The sequence below is a fragment of the Schistocerca gregaria genome, chromosome 5, assembly GCF_023897955.1.
Source record: "Schistocerca gregaria isolate iqSchGreg1 chromosome 5, iqSchGreg1.2, whole genome shotgun sequence".
Taxonomy (NCBI): domain Eukaryota; kingdom Metazoa; phylum Arthropoda; class Insecta; order Orthoptera; family Acrididae; genus Schistocerca; species Schistocerca gregaria.
In genome coordinates this window covers 551,940,209-551,959,469 of record NC_064924.1, presented here as the reverse complement: position 1 = coordinate 551,959,469, position 19,261 = coordinate 551,940,209, and the positions used below count along the sequence as shown (strand labels likewise).

General features: G+C 39.5%; 1 protein-coding gene across 3 annotated transcripts in view; it reads right to left on the bottom strand.

Moving 5' to 3' along the window:
* LOC126273160 (trichohyalin-like) overlaps positions 1-19,261 on the bottom strand; it is a 1,218,599-nt gene that overhangs the window by 15,989 nt on the left and 1,183,349 nt on the right. For all 3 annotated transcript variants that reach the window (XM_049976627.1, XM_049976629.1, XM_049976628.1), the window contains 2 exons: positions 16,317-16,464; positions 4,998-5,147 (listed from right to left, as the gene is read on the bottom strand). In XM_049976627.1, the coding sequence (XP_049832584.1) occupies positions 4,998-5,147; positions 16,317-16,464 (298 nt within the window). The remainder of the gene's footprint in view (positions 1-4,997; positions 5,148-16,316; positions 16,465-19,261) is intronic.

Below are 19,261 nucleotides of genomic sequence, written 5' to 3'. Positions count from 1 at the left end.
ACATCAAGTATAGATTTAAGTGTCAGGAGGTCGTTTCTGAAAGTATTTGTATGGAGTGTAGCCATGTATGGAAGTGAAACGTGGACGATAAATAGTTTGGACAAGAAGAGAATAGGAGATTTCAAATTGTGGTGCTACAGAAGAATGCTGAAGATAAGATGGGTAGATCACATAACTAATGAGGAAGTACTGAATAGGATTGGGGAGAAGAGAAGTTTGTGGCACAACTTGACTAGAAGAAGTGATCGGTTGGTAGGACATGTTCTGAGGCATCAAGGGATCACCAATTTAGTATTGGAGGGCAGTGTGGAGGGTAAAAATCGTAGACAGAGACCAAGAGAAGAATACACTAAGCAGATTCAGAAGGATACACTAAGCAAATTCAGAAGGATGTAGTTTGCAGTATGTGCTGGGAGATGAAGAAGCTTGCACAGGATAGAGCAGCATGGAGGGCTGCATCAAACCAGTCTCAGGACTGAAGACTACAACAAACAACAAGTCATAGGGTCAGTACTACCTTGTGCATTCATACATTCCTCTGGAATCCAAACAGATCTTACCCAAGGTTGGCTTCTACCAGTTTTTCCATTCTTCTGTAAATAATTTCTGTTAGTACAAGGGGCATTAAATAAGTAAGGCAACACCTTTTTAAATTTTTTTTAAGTGCGATCATTTTATTCAGAATTCCAAATTCCAATATACCATATCATTCCCCCTCATGGCTTCAAACCCCTATTTTTCAACATGATCTCCTTTCATTGTGATGCCCTTATGCCAAAATTCACATTTTTTAAATTGAAATCAGCTGAGAAAAAATGTGTTGTCTTACTTATTCAACACCTCTCATATCTAGCAACCATGACTCACCAAATTATTAGTTTCATAAGGTTCATACATGAAGACAAAATATGGGTCTAATGCTCATAAGATATGCAAAAAAAGAAAAAGAAAGAAAAAAGAGCTAAAGGAACTAAATGGAATAAGAAAATACTTTTATGCAGTTGGAAAGATAAGGAAAAATTTTCCATCAACACAAATGGCATGTAAAAATAGAAATGGTGGGATAAACAGAAAGAAATAAAAAATATTGCAGAGATGGGCAGAATATTTTGAAGATATGCTAAATACTAGTTCAGATCAAGTATCAAAAGATCCACAAGAACAGTAGAGAATGTAGAGGTAAGAGAAGAGGAAAGGGAAGAAGCAAAAAGGTCAACAATGCAAGAGATGAACCTGGTGAAGATGGGATAGAATCAGAACTTACAAAATTTCAGACAATGGATAATCCATGATGGAATGTAACAGTATTATGAAAAGGATGTTGCTACTCATCATATAGCAGAGATGCTGAATCGCAGACATGCACAACAAAAAGACTGTCACAAAATAAGCTTTTGTTGTGCTATCTGCGACTCAGCATCTCTGCTACATGGTGAGTAGTAACTATCCTTTTCACAACTTATAAAATTTGGTAGTCAACCTATAATATGTGAAATACATGCACTAATAAAGACAAGCATGCCTGAGGACTGGAAAACTTGAATAACATGCCCTATATGCAAGAAAGAAGAAAACTTAGCTTGTGAAATTGAATACAGGAGAAAGATACTCAGAGAAATATCAATATAGCTTCCAGTCAGATAGAGGTACTTCTGATCAGTTGTTTATTATTAGACATATAATGGACAAATTTTATGTACATGAAATTGATCTCCACTTTCTGTTTGTTGATTTTAGAAAAGCTTTTGATAGTGTTAACCTGTCAGCTATACATATAGCAATAAAAGAATTAGGCATCTGTAAGAAGCTGAGAAGATTACCTGAATACGAATGAAAGACACAAAGGCAAAAGTAAAAGTGAATAACAAAATGATTTACAAATGGAATGAAGCATCATGATGGCACCTCCTACAGTCTTGTTTAATTTAGCACTGCATAGTTTAATACACAAAACAGACAAGAGAGGAACAATAATGATAAAATCCAGTCAAATATGTGCATATTCATATGATATTGCAACTGTGGTAAGAGATGTAAATTAATGAAATATTGGATTCTGATGGAGCAAAAATTGGACTTACTGCAAAAACAAAAACAAGAAGAACACAACATGACCTTAAGGCCTGTAATAAATGGTTTAAGGCTGTCAGTTGATTCTAATATCCTGCTGTCCTCTCAATTAGTGATAATAATATGACACTCTGTATTAGAGAAAGGATATAAGTGAGAAACAGAGCCTGTTATTATGCAAACTTGGCAGGTATTTAAGGATTCTCTAATCACAAGAGTGTACTACTACCTGGTATGAACAGTTGTTATATATGTCTCAGTAATGTGGATGATGACAGATGCAGATGCGAACAATCTAAGGACATCTGAAAGAAAATTCTTGCGAAAAATTTATGGACCACTGAGAGAGGCAGACAGATGGAATGTAAGATGTAGCCATAAAACAGAAGAATGTACATAAGGGAAGGATATAGTGAAACATATTGAATCTGAAAGAATATGATGGTTAAGGCATATGGAGAGGACAACAGATGACTGGGTGCCCAAACAAATAATGAAAGACAGATTGTTTTCCATCAATGGCAATACTATGTGGTGCCAATCTGATCACTGAAGTTAAGCACTGTCAGATGTGGTTGGCACTTGGATGGATGATCACCTGGGTTGCCATCTGCTGTTAACCTACCAGGAATGCACTCAGCCTAAGGATGCCACTTTAGGAGCTACTTGAACAAGTGGAAGTGACTCCATGTCATGAAAACTGATGACACGAAGGCAAGAGAGGTGTGCTGAACCCCTGTCTCTCAGTATTGGCATCCAGTGATGCCAGTCAGCCCAGAATGACATAGTGGTCAGACAGTACCGTAGGGCCTTCTGAGGCCTTTTCATACAGGATTTAGCTTTTTTGCTTTTTGAGTGTATTCCACTAGAAGGAATGGCTAACCAAGAGATCACAGCTGGATAATGTGCTGGCTCACATTACAAAGACAAGATATGAGGATGCGAGAGAAAAGCAGAAAACAGAGATGAATGGAGGAAGGTTGTCAAGAATGCCAAGGCCCATCAAGAAAATTATGTGGAAGAGAAACACAGAAACAGATTAAATAGACAGATCTTACAAGATATTTAGGCAAGTAGGAGCTGTTTATCAAAGCATGAAATGTGCAAGTATCAATGAAGAAAATAACATGAAATCTCCAGGGAAAGATATTGCATGGAAAAATTAGACGTATACATTAATAAAAGAACATAACAACACTATACAAGAAACAAGTGACTAAAATATATATAGCAAATATTGGATTATTAAGTTGAACTGAAAATATTCATTTAAAGCCTGATGTAAAAATAACTGAAACCTTGCACCATGCTATCACAAACTCAAGATAATATTAATGCAGTTTTCTTGGTTTATCTTTAGAGTGATAGCCTCATCTTGAAGCAATATTTCAACAATTTCCCTATGTGTCATTCTTGTCTTAAAATGGTGAATATGAAATTTTCAAAGCTTTGCATCAAGACTATGCTGTTACTCAGCTGACAACATGGGAATGTTTAATCAGTGAACTTTGCAATGAGAGCACACATTCTCAAACATAGTTAATATACATATAATAGAGGGAAACATTCCACGTGGGAAAAATATATCTAAAAACAAACACAGGCTGATCCTCATTACCAATAAACACTGTCTACCTGTGTTCATTCATTTGAATGGACAGTTTGTTGCTCGTCATTCCTACATAGAAAGCTTCACAGTGTAGGCAGGCCAGTTGGTAAATCATGTGGGTGCTTTCACACGTGGCTCTGCCTTTGATCATGTACACCTTCCGGGTTACAGGACTGGAGGAGGTGGTGGTGGGAGGGTGCATGGGACAGGTTTCACACCGGGGGCAGTTACAAGGGTAGTCCCCAGTGTAAAACCTGTCTCATGCACCCTCCCACCACCACCTACTCCAGTGCTGTAACCTGGAAGGTGTACACGATCAAAGGCAGAGCCACGTGTGAAAGCACCCACATGATTTACCAACTGACCAGCCTACAATGTGAAGCTTTCTATGTGGGAATGACCAGCAACGAACTGTCAATTCGCATGAATGGACACAGGTAGACAGTGTTTGTTGGTAATGAGGATCACCCTGTGGCTAAACATGCCTTGGTGGATGGCCAGCACATCTTGGCAAAGTGTTACACCGTCTGGGTTATCTGGATACTTCCCACTAACACCAACCTGTCAGAACTCCAGAGATGGGAACTTGCCATTCAGTGTATCCTCTTTTCCCTTTACCCACCAGGCCTCAACCTCCGCTAATTTCAAGTTGCTGCCACTCATACCTCACCTGTCATTCAACAACATCTTTGCCTCTGTACTTGCACCTCGACTGACATCTCTGCCCAAACTCTTTGCCTTTACAAATGTCTGCTTGTGTCTGTGTATGTGCAGATGGATATATGTGTGTGTGTGTGTGTGTGTGTGTGTGTGTGTGTGTGTGTGTACCTGTCTTTTTCCCCCTAAGGTAAGTCTTTCGACTCCCAGGATTGGAATGACTCCTTACCCTCTCCCTTAAAACCCACATCCTTTCGTCTTTCCCTCTCCTTCCCTCTTTCCTGATGAAGCAACCGTTGTTTGCGAAAGCTTGAATTTTATGTGTATGTTTGTGTGTCTATCAACATGCCAGCACTTTCGTTTGGTAAGTTACATCATCTTTGTTTTTAGATATAGTTAATATACATATTCACATAGTAGTTCATGAAATGAGGCCATTTGGACATGGTGAGGTGACTGATGGCCTTTGTATCAGATTATATTATATTGCTTATGAGCTTAACAACAAATCTGAAACAATGTATATAAATAAACTATAACAAGACTGAAATAACACAAAAGCAACATACAGAAAAGAAAATAGTAATAATTAACACTGAAATCGTAGAACCAACAGATTTATTGTTTGTTTCATCCTCATAAATTAGATTAGCATAATTACCTCTTCCTCGTGATGTGAATGACCATTATGATTACTGGAGGTGGTTTCTTTCTCTTTATCTTCAGCTTCAATGACATTTGTTACAGATGATGTGAACTGCTCTACATCTGGCAGGGAATACTCTTGCAGCAGCCGAACACTCTGTTCATTCTATACAAGACAAGCAATAAAATAATAGTTATTCACCATGCGAACAGAACTATATTGACAAAATGCTTACAAACTGCTTCTACAGGCAGTGTGAGCTATTGGGTTAGTGCATAAGTTCATAGTGTTTTTTTGTTTTTTGTTTTTTTGTTTTGCATGTTGATATTCTGAGTTTCTATGGGTTTGTGCCAGTTATCAACCAAATCGTGTATCAACATCTTTGTTTTTCAAGTTCTTTGTGAACAGCCTGTGGTCACACACAGAATGGTACACATATGTGTATGGAGAATCAACAAAATGTGTATCTCTCTTTATATGAGCTTCGCACCAATAAACTAGTGCTTATTACATGTGGAATAGTGTACATCATTAGATCTGGAAATCCTACAACACTAAACCCATATCGGTGACCCCAAATTTATTCACAAGTGCTACAATGAACTCTCATTCCATTGTGCAGTACACAATGGATCACTTGCCGCTCACTGCACCACACATGAGCCAACTAGGTTCTCCAATGGATGCTCTAGCATCATTTTCCTATCATCCACTTTGTGTTCAGAATAGTTCGATGCAGTTTACAAATACACCGGCTAGCTATACTCAACAGTACAGTGCTTATACATTCCCACAGCCATGTGTGATGGCATCAGGTATGAACAATAACTTTTCATTATCCTACATGAATGAGCCATTGTGTGGCAGTGTCCCATACTAACAGAACATTTTTCATGTACAAAACTTCAGATGCAAACATTTTACGTTGAATGTGAACTTTTCATATGTTCTGAGAGCTGAATAAGAGCCGACACAATGTGCTCAAACAGCAATGACTATGTTTACAAATTTCCCAAGTGCCAGTGTCAACTTTCCAGCTGGGTCAGTGGTGATACTAATTGAGCCGTACATTCACGACAGAAAAGTTCATGTTTATCCTGGATCTCCGGATTTTGCACCAGCCCCCATACCCCCCCCCCCCCTCCTCCCCCACCACACTACCAGCATCTGCTTTACGAGTGTTTCTGATGCCTCATCCGCCACATGTGTTCTACAAACATTGTAATTCTATCAGAGACAGCAAAGGACTTGGAAGAGCAGTTCAACGGAATGGACAGTGTCTTGAAAGGAGGATATAAGATGAACATCAACAAAAGCAAAATGAGGATAATGGAATGCAGTTGAATTAAGTCGGGTGATGCTGAGAGAATTAGATTAGGAAATGAGACACTTAAAGTAGTAAAGGAGTTTTGCTATTTGGAGAGCAAAATAACTGATGATGGTCGAATTAGAGAGGATATAAAATGTAGACTGGCAATGGCAAGGAAAGCATTTCTGAAGAAGAGAAATTTGTTAACATCGAGTATAGATTTAAGTGTCAGGAAGTCATTTCTGAAAGTATTTGTATGGAGTGTAGCCATATGGAAGTGAAACATGGTGTTGCTGACGACAACGCTAAATCCCTTTGCTTACTATGTCACTTCCATGATGAACCGGACCTCATCTGCGATATTGTGGCTTCTCCTCCCGCTACAGACAAATATGCATTCGCCTGACACACCATCCTCGAGCGCCTAACCAGTCTTCAGAGGAAGCTATCCACCTCATCATCAGTCGCGAGTCGCTAGGTTCCGCATCTCTGGCGTCATCTCTGTGCAACGATTGACACACATAATATGCCGGACACTACACTTCAGACCATCTGCTTGATCAAACTTCCTCGAGAAGTTCAAATTCACCTTCTCCATCTAACTTTGGCTCCACTGGATGCTAAACTGAAGATCACAGACCAGGTTTACAGCATCTTGCCACCCCCACATACCCCCTCGAGGGGGCCTTCAGGCCTCAGGAGATGGCACACCTGTGCTGCAGTTTCCATCTTTCCATAAAGAGTGTGCACAACTCGCTCCACGCATGCGCACGGACCCAATGCTGCCTGGCAACCACTACCGTAACTCCTCTCCTACCAGCTCTACTACAGCACTGCCATCGAAGATCGAAGGAATCTACAAACATGAACCACTCCACTTACACTTCAGCCTCAGGTAGCTTGATGCATGATGCTAAGCACCATTCTGCTCAGTGTTATTTCCATTCCCGCTTTGGCAATGCAGCACTTGTACATGAAAGACAGTGTCTTGTCTTTTGTTTCTAGGCAACACGGGGCCGAGGTCAGTGTCATACCTTTGTCCGCAGGTATTAAATTTGAGCATCAACCTTGCCCCCCCCCCCCCCCCCCCCCCGCCCACTTTGAGCTGCCAATAATTCCTTGTCCAATCCCAAGGCATAACTTATTTAAACCTTCAACTGCAGGACATTAATACTCACTTACAATGGACTTTCATTATTACCGATGTGGATGAACCCGTGCTCGGGGTAGATTTTCTCTTAGCCCATGCTCTTTCACCTAACCTACAATGAGATACATTAATCTTTAACTCGGTAGACCATACCACCGGTCATGATATTTCTCCCCTCTCATCCGCCACTCTATTGTGTGACCTAGCTGTAGGCACCGTTGCTGTTCTCTCTCTTAAATCACACAACAATGAGCTTCAGGACAGCAATGAAGCCCCCCGCTTACACATCGCTGCCATGGAAGCCAAGCTCACTGACGCTCATAAGCAGGTCACCAGCAGTCACACATGGCCACACCCCCAGCCTCCACTCCGCCTCTTCGCACGCGCTGCTTATGTCGCGTGACTTTTCTACTTCCAGACTGAAACTGTGTTAACAACACAACCAAGTACCCCACTGAGATACACGACAAGGACTACCAGTGGATCACTGCCACTGCTGCTGATCTGCCAGCCTGGGACATACAAGTGTGTGCATTACATTAATTCATCAGGTGCAGGTCCATCCTCCCTGTCGGTGTTTGCAATCAACAACGGTACTGTCCATAGAATCAATACCATGGAAGGTCCACTGGTGTGCGCAAATGCTAGGCATTTAAACTGGGTAAAACTTAAACACATCAATGCAGTTATTCAGGAATTTTCAGAGAGTAAGACTCCCTTCTTCTAGTAGCTGGTCGTCACCCATTCATTTGGTGCCCATGAAAGATGACAATTTCCATCTCTGCAGTGACTATCAGGTGCTTAGCACCAGAACAATTTTAGATAATTATTCCATCCAAAATATTCAAGATTTTGCTTCCCAACTGCACAGGGCAAAAATTTTCAGTGTAAACGACTGTCACAAGGTGTACTTGATACAACATAAAAGACAACTAGAGAGACAGATACGATGATCCAGCAATCCTATCCCTGAGACAAACACAGGACAGACTTGATGATCACATAAAATATATCATCTCAACCTTCCAACAATGAGAATGTGACAAAACTTACTCTCAACTCAAATACACATACACAGGCAAGTTCTGGAATCAGTTTAAAACACTGACAGGATAAAAACAGACCACCACCAATACACTAATAATGCACAGTGAGCTGACAAAGGTGAAACAGCAACAGGCAGACATTTTTAAAGAGGTCTTGCAGCAGGAAGTTTTCTTATTTCTAGAGAATAACAACTTCTACATGGTGTTTAGACAGACTAAAAATCTTCAGCTGCCACAAGTACTCACAACACTTAGAGCAGACACAGAAAGCAACCATTCCTTCACCAAACCAATAGCTGATGATTAAATAATAGATGAAATCCTAACAGGATGAAACTCTGCCCCCATATAAAATGACATAAGATGAAGCCATGTGAGGAAGCACCCCTCCCTGCCCTTATTCCTATCCTCTCCTTACTGATTAACTACTGCCTTGACACCAAGATCCTGCCAATCAGCTGGAAGATGGGCAGAACCATTACAATAAGCCTGACATGCCATGAACTGATTCGTGATCTTACAGGCCAATTTCTCTTCGAGGCATGTTAGGGAAAACCTTGGAAAGTATAATAACAGACTTATTAAGGACATATGTAGAGACTAAAGACTTCATAAGGCATTCCTAAGGAATTCCACCAATGACCCTCTATTCAAGCTACCCAATGGAGTCACTTATGGCTTTAACATTGGGAAGTGCATATTTGCAGTTTTCCTAGATATCGAATGCGCTTTCAATCAACTGTGGCACAATGGCCTACTCTGTAAGCTGTGCCAACTGGAGAGTACAACAAAAATGGGCTCCATGATCAAAAAATACTTAACAGATAAGGTTGTAGGGTCTATTTTTCGACCTTGGTATCGCATTTATTCACCCCACAAGCAGGCGTCCTCCGATGTGGCAACCTGTCACTGCTACTGTATGAACTGTACACGGTAGGCATCCACCACCGGTCCCCATCCCCACAATAGCCCCAGATAAGACAATTGTGCTATATGCAGATGATACCACATACTGGTGCACCTCTCTAAGAATGACCATAACAAAGAGAAAGATGGAGATATATCTAAGATCACTGGAAGGCTGCGTGCACAAATGGAGAATCAGGCCAAACCCAACAAAAACAAATATAATATTCTTCTGACACAGACACATAACCAAGAAAAGACAGCAAAATGATGCAGTCATACAGCTGACATTCTGGGACTCAGCACTGAGGCTTGCCAGCATTACCAGGACTATCAGCATGTTCCTTGACAAACATATGAACTGAAGCACGTATCTAAACTGCCTACTAGACCAGACAAGGAAATGACAAGTACTATTATGACACGTACAGGGACACTTTCACTGCCTAGTGTTGAAACAACAATTCACACAAGACCTTCATCAGACCTGTTCTATAATACGCCAGTGTCCCCCTAGGAGGAATATCAAACGCAGTGGTTAAGCAACTGTATCAGACAGAAAGAAAACGGCTCCATAATTTCTCATAACTACCACAAATGACACCAAGCAACACACTTTATGATTTAGTGAATGTAAAACCAGTACAAATCAAACAATGAAATTAAGTGTGAATTACAAATGACACATGTTAACAAAATAACCAGACATGGAAGACCTAGAATTCTTCCTCCTCAAGCCTTGGGCACATCTAATCACCTATGCCACTCATTTCTTATTATTTTAATTGGTTTTAGTTATGCCTCATACCTCTTTTGGTTTCCTCCCATGTTTCCATAAAAACTTTTTAAACTGTTTTTAACTCATCCAATACTTATGGTTACAACAACAATTTTGCTACCTAATCATCATTTTCCCCTCATGAACCAAGGACGTTGCCGTTGGTGGGGAGGCTTGTGTACCTCAGTGATACAGATAGCCGTTCCATAGGTGCAACCACAACAAATGGGTATCTCTTAAGAGGCCAGAAAAATGTGTGGATCCGGAAGAAGGGGCAGCAGTCTTTTCAGTAGTTGCAGGGGCAACAGTCTGGATGATCTACTGATCTGGCCTTGTATCATTAACCAAAATAGCTTTGCTGTTCTGGTACTGCGAACAGCTGAAAGCAAGCGGAAACTACAGCTGTAATTTTTCCCGAGGGCATGCAGCTTTACTGTATGATTAAATGATGATGGCATCCTCTTGTGAAAAATATTCCAGAGGTAAAATAGTCCCCAATCGGATCTCTGGGTGGGGACTACTCAGGAGGGCTGTGTTATAAATACAAAATCAAATATGAGTAACGCAGTGGTAGATTTAATCATAAATAACAAAATAAGTTCGTAGTGAACACATTAATGTAGCCAAGATAGACACAAACCCCATGCCTACCACAGTAGTACAAGTTTATATGCCAACTAACTCAGCAGATGATGAAGAGATAAAAGAAATGTATGATGAGATAAAAGAAGTTATTCAGATAGTGAACGAAGACGAAAATTTAATAGTCATGGGGGTCTGGAATTCGATAGTAGAAAAAGGAAGAGAAGCAAAAATAGTAGATGAATTTGGAATGGGGGTAAGGAATGGAAGAGGAAGCCACTGGTAGAATTTTGCAAAGAGTATAACTTAATCATAGCTAACACTTGGTTTACGAATCATGAAATAAGGTTGTATACGTGGAAGAGGCCTGGAGACAGTGGAAGGTTTCAGATAGATTATATAATGGTAAAACAGAGATTTAGGAACCAGGTTTTAAATTGTAAGACATTTCCAGGGGCAGATGTGGAGTCTGACCACAATCTATTGGTTATGAACTGTAGATTAAAGCTGAAGAAACTGCAAAAAGGTGGAAATTTAAGGATATGGGAGCTGGATAAACTGAAAGAACCAGAGGTTGTAGAGAGTTTCAAAGAGAGCATGAGGAAACAATTGACAAGAACAGGGGAAAGAAATACAGTAGAAGAAGAATGGGTAGCTTTGAGAGATGAAATAGGGATCAAGTAGGTAAATAAAATGAGGGCTAGTAGAAATCCTTGGGTAACAGAAGAGATATTGAATTTAATTGATGAAAGGAGAAAATATAAAAATGCAGTAAATGAAGCAGGCAAAAAGGAATACAAACGTCTCAAAAATGAGATTGAGAGGAAGTGCAAAATGGCTAAGCATGGATGGCTGGAGGGCAAATGTAAGGATGTAGAGGCATATATTACTAGGTAAGATAGATCCTGTCAACAGGAAAATTAAAGAAACCTTCGAAGAAAAGAGAATCACTTCTGTGGATAACAAGAGCTCAGATGGAAAACCAGTTCTAAGCAAAGAAGGGAAAGCAGAAAGGTGGAAGAAGTATATAAAGGGTCTATACAAGGGCAATGTACTTGAGGGCAGCATTATGGAAACAGAAGAGGATGTACGTAAAGATGAAATGGGATATACGATACTGCATCAAGAATTTGAAGGAGCACTGAAAGAACTAAGTCAAAACGAGACCCCGTGAATAGACAACATTCCATTGGAACTACTGGTAGCCTTGGGAGAGCCAGTCCTGACATAACCCTACCATTTGGTGAACAAGATGTATGAGACAGGCAAAATACCCTCAGACTTCAAAAAGAATATAATGATGTCAATCCCAAAGAAATCAGGTGTTTATACATGTGGAAATTACTAAACTATCAGTTTAATAAGTCACGGCTACAAAATACTGACACAAATTCTTTACAGCCGAATGGAAAAACTAGTAGAAGCCGACCTTGGGGAACATCAGTTTGGATTCCATAGAAATGTTGGAACAAATGATGCAATACTGGCACTATGATTTATCTTAGAAGATAGATTAAGGAATGGCAAACATACGTTTGTAGCATTTGTAGACTTAGAGAAAGCTTTTGACAACGTTATCTGGAATACTCTCTTTCAAATTCTGAATGTGAATCAGTCATTGGGAATGGAATGAGACAGGGTTGTAGCCTGACCCCAATGTTATTCAATCTATACAATGAGGAAGCAGTGAAGGAAACAAAAGAAAAGTTTGGAGTAGGAAGTAAAATCCATGAAGAAGAAATAAAAAACTGTGTGGTTTGCCGATGACATTGTAATTCTGTTAGAAACAGCAAAGGATCTTGAACAGTATTTGAATGGAATGGACAGTGTCTTGAGAGAAGTATATAAGAGGAACATCAACAAAAGCAAATCAAGGCTAATGGAATGTAGTCTAACTACATCAGGTGATGCTGAGGGAATTAGGTTAGGAAATGAGACACTTAAAGTAGTAGATGAGTTTTGCTATTTGGGGAGCAAAATAAATGATGATGATCAAAGTAGGAAGGATATAAAGTGTAGACTGGCAATGCAAGGAAAGTGTTTCTGAAGAAGAGGAGCTTGTGAACATCGAATATAGATTTAAGTATCAGGAAGTTTTTTCTCAAAGTATTTGTATGGAGTGTAGCCATGTATGGAAGTATAACATGGACGATAAATAGTTTAGATGAGGAGAGAATAGAAGCTTTCAAAATGTGATGCTACAGAAGAATGGTGAAGATTATATGGGTGTATCATGTAACTAATTAGGAGGTACTGAATAGAATTGGGGAGAAGAGGAATTTGTGGCAGAACTCGTCTACAAGAAGGGATTAGGCCATGTTCCGAGGCATCAGGGTGTCACCAATTTAGTATTGGAGGGCAGCATGGACGGTAAAAATCGTAGAGGGAGACCAAGAGATGAATACATTAAGCAGATTCAGAAGGATGTAGGGTGCAGGGTGTAGAAGTTACTAGGAGTTGAAGAAGCTCACGCAGGTTAGAGTAGCAGGGAGACTGCATCAAACCAGTCTCTGGGCTGAAGACCACAAAAACAGCAACTCATCACTTATTATATGAAGGGCTTATTTCAATAGTGGCACAAGTCCATTTTTGTTCATATTGAGATACAGTGTCATAAAGTTAAATGAGGACTGACAAATCTGCAGTTGAGATACCAGAAATATTAAAGTATATGGCTTCTTGCTAGAGATGATTCTTTTTTGTTTGTTCGGCTCATTAATTTCAGAAGCATTATAGTCAGAAAAGTGGAGGTAATGGACTTGTACCACTATTGAAATAAGCCCTTCATATTTATGTGGTTCTATGTTCTTTATGTTGATTTTATTTGCTATTTTCCTTATTAACATCACACCTTTGATGATTTATTATTTCAAAATATTCCATATCTATAATTGTACTCTCATTACACTAACAATGAATATGAAATTAATGTTAAGCTGTTCAAAATGAATCAAGAGCACTATTTTCAAACAAATAGTAATAAAGAAATAAAAGTCGTTTAACACCTATTGGCTAAGAAGTGCTGAGCAATCATGGGCAGTAATCTGCCCCCCCCCCCCCCCCCCCCCCAAGGGTTCAGAATGAAAGTGCTGAATAATAATAATAATAATAATTTTTTATTATTTGTTGTTGATGTTTCATTGATGGTTCACACACTGACACTTGTTGATGGTCCAGCATTGAAATCTGCAGCAATCTGCAGAAGGGTTGCACTTCTGTCATGTTGGACAATTCTTGTCATTCATCATTGGTCCCATTCTTGCAGGATATTTTTCCAGCCACAGCGATGTCAGAGATTTGATGTTTTACCAGATTCCTAATATTCACGGTACACCCATGAAATGATCATATGGGAAAATCCCCACTCATCACTACCTCAGAGATGCTGTGCCCATGTTCTGATTATCACACCACATTCAAACACACTTAAATCTTGATAACCTGCCATTGAAGTAGCAGTTACTGATCTAACAACTGCACCAGACACTTGTTGTCTTATACAGGTGATCTAAACTTAGCTCAAAGAGTTTTGCACTAAGAGCCATTTCTCATTTTTGAATGAGAAATAATACTACTGTCATATTTTGTGTATTTCCATTTTATACTCTCATGCAGTATAATATTCTAAGGAAACACTGCTAGAGTCAAAAAAGTCTTCAAACTTCAGAAATGAGTAGTCAGACCAATACGTGGGGCCTCTAACATGATGTCCTGCAGGGATCTCTTCAGGTCTCTTGGTATATTTACTGATACATACTGATTATGTTTCCAGTCAATAACAAGGAATAATTTTGGAATAATTGTGACATTCACAACTACAGCACAAGATAGATGAAAAATTTCCACTAAGGCTCTACTACTCAGACGAGAGTACACACAGGTGTTGCTGAATCAAGTATAAATGTATACAATAAGCTGCTGATCAATAGAAAAAAGCAAATTAATAATGTACATATATTCAAAAGGAAATTAAAAAAATTCCTCATAGAACAAGCTTTTTATAAAATAAATGAATTCATAGAGCTATAAGGCACTTTTTAACATAAGAGTAGAAAAAATCACTTAGCTAAAACCACAGTTGTAAAAGAGAAAATGTGATACTTATGTCATGAACACAGCATTTTGAATTTTAATTCAAATTATAATGATAAAACGTAGATTTGTCAATATCATTAGGATAAAGATATGTACTCTCAGGAGAAATTATATATTTTAATTTGAAAAATGTAAATTTATTTATTTATATGTGCTATTATCATAAAAATGTGTACTTCTATTTCTTTTACTATTTTAACCATTCACTTAAATTCATGCCAGTAGGTTCTAATGTTATAAGCAATCAACTGTTCTTAAAAACATAAGTGAAATAGAATATATTTTGTCATTCTCAATTTCTCTTACTGCTTGCTCATTATACACATTGTGTGACATTGGGGATAGGCAACAACCTTGTCTCATGCCCTTCTTGACCACTGCTTCCCTTGCATGTCCTTCAATTCTTATAACTGCAGTGTGGTTTTGTACATGCCGTAAATAAGCTTTCGCTCCCTTATTTTATCCCAGTTGTCTACACAATTTTAAAGTGCAAACAATATAAAAAGCATTCTTTAAATCTACAAAAGCTATAGTCACTGGTTTGCCTTTCTTCAGTCTGTCTTTGATGACAAGTCAAAGTGTCAGTACTTCCTTGCATGTTCTTACTTTATTTCCGTAACCGAAACTGATCTTCTCTGAGATCAGCTTCCCACAGTTTTCAATCTTCTATAAATAATTCATGTCAGTATTTTGTGACCATGAGCTATTAAAACTGAAGGTTTGATAACAGGCACATGTTTCAGCACATGCCTTCTTTTAAACTGGAATTACAGCATTCTGTTTGAAGTGTGGTGGTATTTTGCCTGCCCCACAGGTATTGCACACCATGTGGAATAGTGCTGTCATGGCTGACTCTCCCAAGAATATTAACAATGCTGACAGGATGTTGTCTACTACAGGGGCCTTGTTTCATTTTAGGTCTTTCAGTGCTCTGTCAAATTCTTCTCAATACAAGCCTCTGATCACCAATACATCCTGCGGAAACCACACATCAGTAGCACTTTCCATTGCCACAATATTTGCAGTACAAGTTTTAGGTGATTCACACTGTATATATATCCCTTATGGTAGAGTAAGCCACAGACCTCCCTGACTCTATTCCCACAAGAGCTTCTGGTAATAGTATTCAGTAATCACAGGTGGAAACATCAATGACAATGAAAGTTTAAGTTACGGATGAAAGTTTACGTTAGGCCTGAAGACATCCACAGATAGCCTAGTGATAAAGGCAAATGCATGCAGAAAGCAAGAAATCTGGGATCAGTTCCCAGCCTCACAAAATTTTTTGGTTTTCAAGACATATTCATTACACTGCCAGTTCAGCAGGGTTTGCACTGATCATTTCATGTTATGGAATCTTCATTGATTTTATCCCCATTTATCCATTCATGCCATTTCAGTGCATTAAATTCATTTCATAATACTACTATATCATGTAGCTAGTGATACAGAAATGACTTTGACTTACCTCTTCTCGGAGTTTTTCCATAAGCCTTTTTCGATCAGCACGTAATTGCTCTGCCTCTTCTGCTTGTCTTGCTGTTCTGATGCCTGACACTTCCAGTAAGGCTAAATGAGCATCCTTTTCACTGAGTGCTGCTTCAAGAGCTTCTTGCCTGTTATGTGAAAACAGTGCCCGATACTACAGTAACTGCCACAGAATTGCAAGGACAACATTTATTTTTCAGTACATGCGTTATTACGTAGTCAAAAATGCAGTTACAGGTTACACCTCAGAAGTTTTCTAACTCAGTGACTCATTTAACAATGGGAACAATCAATTTTTGACTATATAATTTAATTGAATAGATAAAAAATCACATGTCAGGAAAGACTTACTGCATGGGATGAGAAGGAAAGACTGACTGCTGGGGACTGTCCCCAACAATCAGTCTTTCGTTCTCATCCTGTGCAGTAAGTCTCCCCTGACATGTGATTCTGGGTGACTTTCCCAAAATTTAACCTTTTTCCTAGACCTCTCTAGTCCCTTTCTATTGCCCCTGTTCCTTCCCTTTCAACCCTTCTGACTGAAGAAAGAGCCACTGGCTCCAAAAGCTTGCCTAATTAGAACCCTCTTTTATGTGTTTGTTCTGCTGCCACTCAATGAGCAGATTTTTTTTATCAGTGATTCCTTTGAATCTATAAAGCTAAAATCACATTAAAAACACAATATTAGTGTAGCAAAAGCAAACATAAATAAATAAAAATAAAAAATGATCATGGCAACCTGACAATCTGTCACTATTGTTGTGTCAGTCTGATAAACTATGATCTGCACTAAGTAGTTATCTTTCCTCGTATGACTGTTTAAACAGGATTTTCCGTTTTCATACTAATATGCATAATGTTCTATAAGTAATGCTTGCACTGTAGATAGAGTAAGCAAAGATATTGGAGAAAGACACCTCCACTAACAAAATTCAGAATCACCGTTATCAACACTTCCAGGTCAAGACAAAGGGCTACAGTATGTAATCTGTAATAATGTGAGAAAAGAGCATACCCAGGATCTGAGTGGGGAAGAGGTTGCTGTACCACTTATAAATTTTGGTGCACAGCTAATTTTTGAAATTTGTGGTAAGTTCCTATGGGACCAAACTGCTGAGGTCATCGGTCCCTAAGCTTACACACTACTTAATGTAACTTAAACTAAATTACACTAAGGGCAACACTTACACTCATGCCAGAGGGAGGATTCAAACCTCTGTTGGGGGGAGTTGCACGAACCATGACAAGGCACCTCATATCACGCGGCTACCCTGTGTGGCATACGGCTAAAGATGAGGCCTTTGGATAGGACTGAAACTTCTCTGGAGCTGAGGCTTTTGGTGGAAAGTTTAACAACAGTGTTAGGGGAATGATTAAGCTCTGGATTTGGTGAAGTTTTGCTAGGGAGTTTTGAAGGATGTGGCAAGCTGAAAAGGTCAGCTAGGTAGGGCCTGAGCGCTATGAGAAGTTGACAAGGAGGAAAGCTGGATAGCAGTGCCCCAAGGTGGCAGTAGGATGTCTGCAGGTTGGGTAACTTATGAAGGCAGTGTCTGGAATGCTCTTCCAGGTGCTGGAGAGTAAGGGATTTGATTTAGGAGATATGGTATATTAGCAGGGATTGCACAGCAGCAGTATCTTGTGGAGAGAACAGAGGTGGTACTGGGATGCCTGTGTCATGGAGATGCGTTTCTGCAGTACCAGGTTTGTGAGGGCCAGAGACTGGTGGAATCTGAAAAGTTGAAGGTCATTATGAAAGAAGTGATGGTATCCAGAGAAAAGCATTTTTATGGTTAGGCTGTTGGGGTGGATTCCATGGTTTAGGCAGCATTTAAGAAACAGGGTGTAGGACTGGGTTTTAGCCAGGGAAAGTAATACTTTTCTGAATTGGTGCAGAAAAATGGAGCAGTGGTCAACTGAGACAGGTAAGATGTAGGAGAAATGGGAATGAAGTGGAAATGGGGAAGATCATGGTGTTAGATGGTTGTGAGGGGAGCCGCATAAGAGACAAGTCACATAAAAAATATGTAATAACACACATAAAAATGCACAGATACGTAAAAATATGCACAAATGTGTGAAACCATACAAAAATATGTTAAAAATGTACAGAAACATGGGGGAAAATGAATAGATGAGTTACAGGAACATGCTTGTGTTGGGATTTGGGAAAAGAGGGGGGAGGGGGATTGGTTAGGTCCAGGATTAAAAGTTCATATGGCATGGGTAGGTGTGGAAAAATAAAATCCTGAGCTTTGTGAGGATGAGAGAGGATATAGGATCAATGGGAATAAATAAAACTATCAGTGGGAAGAATTTGGAGCATCAGATGCTGCATCAACAATCTGCATGATTATGTAGGTGCGTGTTGTGGACAGACAAGATCATTGATACAGAGTGGCTCGGAAGTGTATGTGGCTTGGAAAGCAATGAATAAACCCAGGAAAGAAGGGAAAGAATGGACACTTAGGAAAGTAATACCATGCTATCCCTTCCCTTGCCCCTTCCCGTTCCCCATCCCATCCAGACTACTGCTTCTGTTCTGTGTGGCAGTTGCATACCAGTCCAAGCTGCCACAGATGTCAGTCATGTGTGTGTGTGAAGTGTGCTTGGTTCTGCAAATGTGTGTGTGTGTATGGATGCACACTCGCACACTCCCTTTCCTGATGAAGACTTTTGCCAAAAGCCAATGTGCAAATGTCTTTACATTCTGCCTCTTTGCAAATTAACATGTCATCTTTATGGTAAGTAGCAATCTATCTTTTCCTTATATTGTTGATGTTCCAACCTGGAGATTCTGTAGTTAGATTCTGGGCTAAAAGCTTTTCTTTCATCCCACCTCCATAAGTTACCCAATCTGCTGATATCCTTCTGCCACCCTTGGGCACCTCTATCCTTTGTTACTCTCCTCTATAGTGTTACTCTGCA